General features: G+C 39.8%; 1 protein-coding gene across 1 annotated transcript in view; it reads right to left on the reverse strand.

Annotated features, from left to right (window-relative positions):
• Positions 1–8968, reverse strand: part of smyd3 (SET and MYND domain containing 3) — a gene marked incomplete at its 5' end in the record, with an annotated part of 78484 nt that overhangs the window by 7294 nt on the left and 62222 nt on the right. The window contains 4 exons of the mRNA XM_079997233.1: positions 1510–1684; positions 2321–2408; positions 3794–3904; positions 4976–5078. Coding sequence (XP_079853359.1) covers positions 1510–1684; positions 2321–2408; positions 3794–3904; positions 4976–5078 — 477 coding nt within the window. The remainder of the gene's footprint in view (positions 1–1509; positions 1685–2320; positions 2409–3793; positions 3905–4975; positions 5079–8968) is intronic.

The raw sequence follows: 8968 nt of genomic DNA on the forward strand, positions 1-8968 counted from the left end.
GACCCTGTACTAGCACAGCGGAGTTGGACAGGGGGAAGTGACTCGACTTCCAGGTGAAAGTAACCCGGGGAGGATCGCCGTTTTCTTGGAACATCGGCAGCCGAATGCAAATGCCATGCACGCATTGAACATGTTTACATCCCTCTCTCAGACACAGATTAGGCAAATGAAAGGGCCTGGAATTCAATGACAAACATCTGAATTTAAAATTCTCAAACTGATTACATTAACTGCTGAGACTATATATTTTTGTCTGAACTGACTTCATAAAAATTGTGAAAACGACAAACAATGCCACAGCTTGATTCACTTAGATGCTTTAAAATCCCACACAATGGAGAAAACACACTATGTATTTTGGCAAGTGATGTGTACATCTACAAAAACCTATTGTATTTCCTTCAAGCAACAACCCACAGGATTGAATATTTTACAAAATGATTTAAATAACTTTTACTGGAAGATGTGTGGGCATGAGAAGAGCTAGAAAAAGAGGGTAGTCATCAAAATGAGAAAAAGTGAAAGCAAGCAGTGATCGGTGGATTAGAATTTCATTAGTTTGTTTTGCATTTAGCAATTCTAATTCTTCCATCACTTGTGATGCACGCACGCACGCACACACATTTATATATATATATATATATATATATATATATATATATATATATATATATATATATATATATATATATATATATATATATATAAATAATCAACTTGAGCAAAAGGGAAGTTATTTCATAACTACGTTTAGTGTTTAGCATTGCTAATTCACAGTTTTTTCATTACACATACAAACACATAGAGAGGCAGAATGTTGATCTCCTCTTTGCCACGCATTAGCAATTCAGCAATACCAATGAAGTAAGCAGTTCCACCACACTGAACTCAAACAAACAAACTTGAAGGAACACACACACACACACACACACACACACACACACACACACACACACACACACACACACACACACACACACACACACACACACACACACACACACACACACACACACACACGGAGATCCAGTGTGTACGTATAGGTATCAGCAAATTAAATGTCCGACATTTTTAATCACAGTTTTGCCATTGTTTAAGACACATTTTGTATTGGCAAAAGGATCACAAGAAAAGTCTGTCTATTTATTATTGACTATATAAAACAAAATTAAAGGCATCGATTTTTGGGTGGCATAGCTTAAAAGGCCTTTGTTTTATGTACCAAATAAAATGCAAAAATGCCTAAATCATTGCATATTTTACCTTTTTCATGCTCAATAAATAAAATGCATAAAGAAAACAGTGGAAGAAAAGGGCAAGGTATAATGTATCACTGGCAAAGTCACAAAAATACAGAAAAAGCTGTCACATGGTTTGATATACAAAAATACAATTCTAATTATGTGCTTGGCGCAAATATTTAGGCTGGTCAAGACGCCAGCTTTAATCACACAAATATTTTTGTTTCTCTTTTCAAGTCCAACACACACGAGTATAAAATCCACTTACCTGTACGCAGGTAGTGTTTTCTTTCCCAGTGTCAGGGCTTCATCCCAGCGCTCCAGGTTTATACAAGCGTCCATGGCCAAATCTGCTATTCTCAGCTTGTACACATTCTCATCAGGGACAGCGCCGTCAACAGCCAATAATAGAGGGCTACAGCCATTTAATACAGCTTGCCAATCTGTACAATTGCTTAGGATTAATTAGACATAATGTACAGAATCTACCTTGTGTCAACAGCACAATGTTTCAGCTCTTTCTGAGTATCTAGGCAACAATAATATATCTGCTGTAGTCTTGTCTGATAGTCTCCCTTTTTTAGCTACACCACAGAGACCATTGTGCACTTACTCTATACTAACACATGTATGTCAATGTATGCATCCTGATCCAGTCAATTGCTGTATGAATAAATAATGTGATGACTATAATGTGATGAACGTTCCTTGAAGGGTGTCCATGCTTGTGGACGCACTGACATTCACACACATGCTATTCCAACCTTTCCTGTGTTTATTTATTCTCTTGTTGCCCTAGAATCGATGTGATTGCTCTGTGCGATGTAACTTGGTCAATTAGGAATAAAGCAAAAGCTCAGGCACAATGCAAGATTTACAAATCTCACGGTAATGCAACAGTATTGGCGAGGATTGAAAAGTGCACTCTACGAGAAAGACGGCGTTCATAAAGCTCTTCCTCTTCATTTTCCTGGTTTGACATTTGGGTTAAAAAGAGCACCGCACAAGGGCAACTTCAGTGTGTGAAGTAAGAATGTTGTATTGCATTAGAAAGACTCGGTAAGGCTTGTAAAGGATACTGGACTCAGCCTGCAGTTCCTGGAGTGCGGGCAGAGCGTCTTTCAGGGGACGCCAGATCATTTCATCCCCACAGAACATGACACCATCCTGGATGGAGAACACAGGCGACACGAGGTAAGAACCTCCTGAACCACCAGGACATCGGAACGGATAAATAAACAAATGAAAGTCGAGTGTCTATTATATAGAAATATTTTGTTTTCAAAAACTACATTTTTGAACCTGCTCCCGGTGCTCTGCACAGCTCATCCAAGCTTGTTGACACAAACATTAATAACATAAATCAATTACGTGTGTGTGCGTGTGAGTGAGAGATTTACAAATGAATGTGACTCTAAATTCTGAGCTAAGCAACACAAAGGAGAGCTGGAGAGGGATGTGATGAAGAAAGAGTTCGAAAGGAAAGTGGAAAGACAAAGGGAAAGAGGGATTGTCTGCAGGGTCTGTGTCTACTATGTGAAAGATTGTAAATATATCAAGCCCCATGGTAATCTGGGGTTAAAAAAAACTCCCAAAAAAACAAAACGTGAAATTCAGAAGTTATGAACAATCATGTTTAAATGATTTACTGTAGCTTTCCTTTTCTATGATAATATATATATATATATATATATATATATATATATATACACACATACTGTATATATATACTGTATATATATGTGTGTGTGTGTGTGTGTGTGTGTGTGTGTGTGTATTTATATTGTACATTTGGTCTGTTTGTCAGGTAGAGAAATTTATTACAACTGATTCTCTGAACAAGTGGACAAAAAAGTGTTTTTGAAGATGATCTTCATGCAGATTTTGAGCTGTGGTTTTTAGCCAATCAACATTGCCATGTAAGCCACGTACTTATGACTTTTCTATGCTATTCTACGGCCATGAGGCAAATTTTAGTTTTGGGAGTTGTAAAAAAATTTTTTTCTCTGGAATGGATGTCAACAGTCATCGGTCACCATGGTAACTTAAGATCACAACATAAAGTGTGTGTGTTTGTGTCATATACACACAGACATGGAGAGTGCCTACAATGAACACCATTGTGTCTCTGAAGCACCTCTAAGTGCACACAATCTCTTCTCACTTTCGCTCTAAAACATTCTGCAATCACATCTGAGGGAGACAGTTTGAAAAAGAACAAAAGAAAGGCTGTAGAGAGGGGAAACCGTGATTGAGTAGGTTGAGGTAAAAGGGGAGAAATAAAACTGAAATATGTGTCCCTTTTATCGGGAGGTGGACAGGGGAACCAAAGTGAAGAGAGTTGACGTGGCATGTGATGGAGATACAAACCATGACGGAGGGGGCGGAGGAGGACGATAAGACAGCAAATCACAGAGAGGCTACCGAGTGGCACATCATGCACCAGTGTAGCGTGCAAGGCGTCAGAGCAGAGAGTATGTGTACAGCGTTTACAGCATGTGTTTGTGTGTGTGTTTATCAGTATGTTTTTCGGGGATGGGCGTATGCCTTACCATTTCTTGAGATTCACAACATCGGCACTGGCAGGTGAAGTGATACTGGTCCTTCAGCTGCCTCTGCCTGTCTGCGGTCCCCGAAACTGTGTCTATATAACTTATCGTCAACTACAGAGAGAGAGAGCGAGAGAGAGGCAAGATAAATCAAACAGTGTTTACTTGGACAGCTAGGTGGATATAAATATGGAGGGGGGGAGATGCCACATAACACTTAATCTGTACAGATTATGTGTGAAGGAAAGAGATACAGGGCTAAGGACACATAGAGAGAGGGTGAAGAGAGAGAGTCAGTGTGGGTGTGTGTGTGTGTGTGTGTGTGTGTGTGTGTGTGTATGGAAGCATGCCCTGCTCCAGATGGCTTGGCTCCATCTCATTTCATGGTGAGGAGAAATATTGGCGTAAGAGGCAAGTGGGATGCCTGAGCCAAATGAAGAGTTGTCCACTGTGTGTGTCATGTTATAGTAATAAACCACATTGGTGCAATTCCATCTTCACCAAGAACTTGGAAATTTCCAGTCATCAAAATGAAAACCGTGAAGCTCAACTGTTATAATAATAAAACGATAATAATAATAATAATAATAATAATAATTACATTCGCCTCAAGAGACAATTGTGCAAATAAAAGACAGTCTCTCTTAAACCTACTTTTTAATGTTGTTATATTTTGTACGCTTATGAGTGAACATCTAATTTAATGAGAAATTTGTGTATTGATGCATGATGATGACGCAAATATTGATACTAAATATTTATATAAAATGTTGGTAGAGGAAATGTCATTTATCTTTTGTCTTTTTTTTACTTTTAATTAGATGTGCAATATGATCATTTCACATAACATATGTTCAATCCTGCTCAGGACCATGTGCAAGTCATGTGACTATTACGAAAATCCATATTAAACCAATCAAAAGTTTAAATCCTACTCATTACATTCCTATTTCAGAGATTGCATCATGGTTAGAAGTACAAAAAAATAATAATTTCAATAATAATTAATCTAACTTTGCATCCTTTCACCGTGTCCCTAGTCTCCTTCCTTCAATGTCAACTTTGTTCTAATCGTTAAATTCATGAATTAGCCTTCAATCGCGAATATATCTACTCACTCTACTAGTCACAAATATTGAGGCAACACACACAAATAGATGGATGAATAAGGCCCACTGATCTTACCTCCTCTTCAGGTGACATGTCCTTCACAGCTCTAAGGTGGAGTTTGGTTCCTTCGAACACAATCACACTGTTTGGCCTACAGTCGTGGTTCAATAGAGACAGACTGAAGGAGTTGGAACAAGAATAAAAGAACAAAGAAAAGAGAATAACTTGAGAAAGAGAAGGAGACAGAGCAAATAACATATGATCTTTGTAAAAAAGTTATGCATGTTATAATTTTTTTTTTAAATAAAGCGTGAAATTCTGGAAAACTTCTTTCCTGAGTGACAATAACCAACATGTGTCACATGTGTGTGTGTGTGTGTTCTACTTAACCTTGGAACCCTAATCTTGCTCAACACAACAGCCCTATATATTGAGTTTGGGTGAAAGTGTGGGGTGGTTTGCGTAACAAAGATTAGGAGACACATCACAACATGGAGCCACAAGGAGTTTTAACTGCGTTCCAAGCTTCAGGTGCATGAATCATCTCTTAAAGTCGTACAGCCATCGTCCCCCGGAGAGATTACCAGAGGGATGAACATAGTTTATATTTGTGTGTATTAACATGTGTATATGCACTGTCAAATGAGAAAAGCATCTTCCTCTTCCATGTGACTAGAAATCCATTTCTGTCATCTACTACACCATCTGTCCATTACTTGACATTTACCTCTGTGACAAATTCATCATTTTTTTTTTTTTTTATGCAATAAATATGAATTGTGTAACCCGCAACACACACTTTTCAATTTCAATACTAATATTAAAATCAGCATTTATCTTTGAAGAGGTGAATATATTACTCTTTGCAAACGGTGATCTGCCAAGATGATTTTGACTTTAAATAAATGTTTTTCTTGTGTGTTCCCACCACGATAATTGCGCTCGCTTTGAAATATAGCAGATTGACCAGGTCAAAACCATTAACGGGAAATCCCTCTTCAATTATACATGAATCATAGGAGATGATAGGAAGAAATGTTTTGGCTCATGAAAAGTGTATTTGGAAAATGACAGTATGTGCCAAGAATACAGACATAACGTCTTAGAGCCGTAATACATTGTTATTGTGCAGAGTAACAGATGAACAATTAGTCAATTGACGGTCTAGTACAACGCCAGCCTTACAAAATAGAGAGGAATACTAAAAATATCAGATGGCAACCTCAGATAATTCTCCTTTTTATTCAAGTTCATTCTCTGAGATCAGCTCTAAAGGAGTGTGAAACCGATGAAAGTGCTAGTCAGCGGCTGCATGATGAGAAGTAAATCAAATAAATTGTGGAGGAGGTTGGAGGCAGAGGAAGTCGGAATGTAAGCCACCGAAGAGTCCTGGGCAGAAACCGGTGCCACCGATCATGCAGTTATGGTGCTTGTGGGTTCACATACTGGGTAGACCCACACGGTTTTGGCTGCGGGTGGAAACCACCTATGAGGCTGCTGAGGACCCGGTGCCGCCGAGGAGGACTTCAAGGTGCTGGCGGGGCTAGTCACTGGGCAGGCCCGTACAGTACTGGTGGTGGTAATTAGCGATTGAGGGTGACCACTGAGTGCAGTGGTGCCGGTGGAAGTAAGGGATTATCACTGTGCATGAAGACAAAATGCCGTCACTTGTGCCAGTTGTCACGTCTTGGCGGCCAACAAAGCCTTTCGGAGCTGGTTTATGGAGATTTATGGCACTGCATGGGGACTGTGTGAAGTTGTTCGTCTAAATTGGGCTTCTGTGTGTAGCCCCCTAATGGATAGCCACAACAATAGATTTAATGCCATATCCTGTGTATTATTCTATATGTACTTTTAAGTAAAAAATAAAAACAAGCAAGGTGTTTCCCAATACCAGTGGGTGTCTCGACATTATTAGGTTCCATTTAATGTCTGCCCATCCGCACTTAAGACACACTATTATGTGAAGATGGCTTTTTAATTGAGCAGGATAATGCTGGATGCCACAACATGACAATGCTTAATGCAACCTGCCCAACCACCAGATGTTGAGTCCAGTTGAACATGTGTCGAATGAGGTGGAACCAGTTAGTCAGGAGTACAGGTTTACTACCAGTTAACTCAACTGTGGACAGCATTGGAGACTGCATGGACCAGTAACCCTGTGGAATGCCTCGAGCAACTTGCTTTGTCCATGCCCCAACAAATATGATGAGTGGGGCCTTACATAATGTCAGGGGGGCATTTTTGTTTTTTTGTGTAGTCAATGTGTATGCCGGTAATAGGAATAGAAAGCACAGTAATTCATGTAACTGCAGACCTCTGGAACGAAAAAGATTCTCACCGTCGTTGCACACATGGTGGGACAAACTTATTGTAGAGGGAGGATGGGTTATATAGAGCTCCCTATTGTTTCTGCTGCAGCTTACCATATCAATAGAGCAAAACAAAAGGCAATAAGATAACATTTTTGTCAGTGTGTGTGTGTGTGTGTGTGTGCGTGTGTGTGCGTGTGTGTGCGTGTGTGTATGTGTTTAAATCAGTAACCCCGTGGCATTGTTCTGTAGTCAAAGAGTCACTGGTTGAATATCAATTAGAAACCAAGCCCTCTAACAGTGCTTTTATCTAATGGTGAGAAGCCAATTTGCATACTAATTAGATTAATTAGCTAAATCACATCTAGCTTAAAAAAAACAAAACCGTGCACAGACAACTGCAGCTAATGTAACTGTTGCTTTACAAAGAGGGATGGTCACAGAGAGAAAGGCGTGTGTGCGTGGCTGGTTATGCAGAAAAGCATACTAAATCAATACATAGCTGTTTTATGGAGAAATACTGTATGTTAAAGGCCTCTGGTTTTTATAGTCCTCTACCACTTCATTCTCAGTTGATCTCCACAGTTCCCTTCACTCCAACTGGTTTTCATACTTGCTACCTCCTCTATCTCAGTGTCTACGCCTCTCTAGCGTCCTTTGTATTCCTCTGTCTTTCACATCCCCTGCCTCCATCTGAATGACAGACTTGCTGAGTCTCTTCTTTGCTGCTCTTCCTCATTGTTTATTCTTTACTTTTTGTTCCATTTCCAAGTCAGTAACTTTCAAGGACTTTCCTTTTTGTTCAACCGTACATTTTGCAATTCTTGTCTTGAGTGTGCTGACACCGCAGACAGGGTGCACACAAGTCATCATCGTAGTGACGAATCTGGCAACAGCCTGGCCAGAAGTAACCGAGTTTCCATTCCTGCAGCGTGCTGTTACTACTACACTTGGGAATTTGGCTTGTTTTGCATGATACTTTCAGACATTTTTATGGTACTAACTGAGGTTTCAGGTTAACATGATTATGCCTATGAGCTCAGGTAGAAACTGCATTATTTTCTGCTTTCCTAATTGTAGTGGAAAATGCCAAATCCACAAACATTTACCTCATGAGGAATACTCCTGCACTGTGCCAAACTCTACATAGGTTTAAGTTTCAGAAGACCAACAAAAATTTTGCAGCAGTAGATCAAAAGCCTGAACAGAGAGGAAAGATCAATACTTTTATTAATATCTGGCAGAGCAGGGATGCAAAGCAGGTCCACTCCTTTATCTGGTTGAGGTCTCACTTCATTGTGTAGATAAGGTCGGTTTCAACTCAGAGAGACCCAGAGCAGAAAGTTGAGGCAAATTCAATCCATTTGTCTGACAATAAATACTGGTCCTATTAAAGCAATTGGTGTCACAGACCACCATCGATTCTCACAGTGGAAGCAGACAATAAAGTTTGGTTTCTTAATTAACCTTTGAATCAATCCCCCGATAAAAGAGTGCGAAGAGTGGAATGTGCAACCTAGCACTTCCCACTTTCCATCGTGATTTACTGACGCCTTAAAGGAACAGGAGATGAACAGTGGCGCAGCAGAGGTGAGATAAACATGGAGAAAGATAGATAGGCAATAGAGAGAATGGGGGAGAAAGAGGGGGCGAAAGAGAGTGATGTGGAGGCGTAGAGGCTGATCAGAGTAATCCCCCGATCAGCAAACCCTGTGGTTGCTAGGCAATCCAAAATATCAATAGGCAGGGCACA

This window comes from Zeus faber, assembly GCF_960531495.2.
Source record: "Zeus faber genome assembly, chromosome: 3".
In the NCBI taxonomy this organism is placed as follows: Eukaryota; Metazoa; Chordata; class Actinopteri; order Zeiformes; family Zeidae; genus Zeus; species Zeus faber.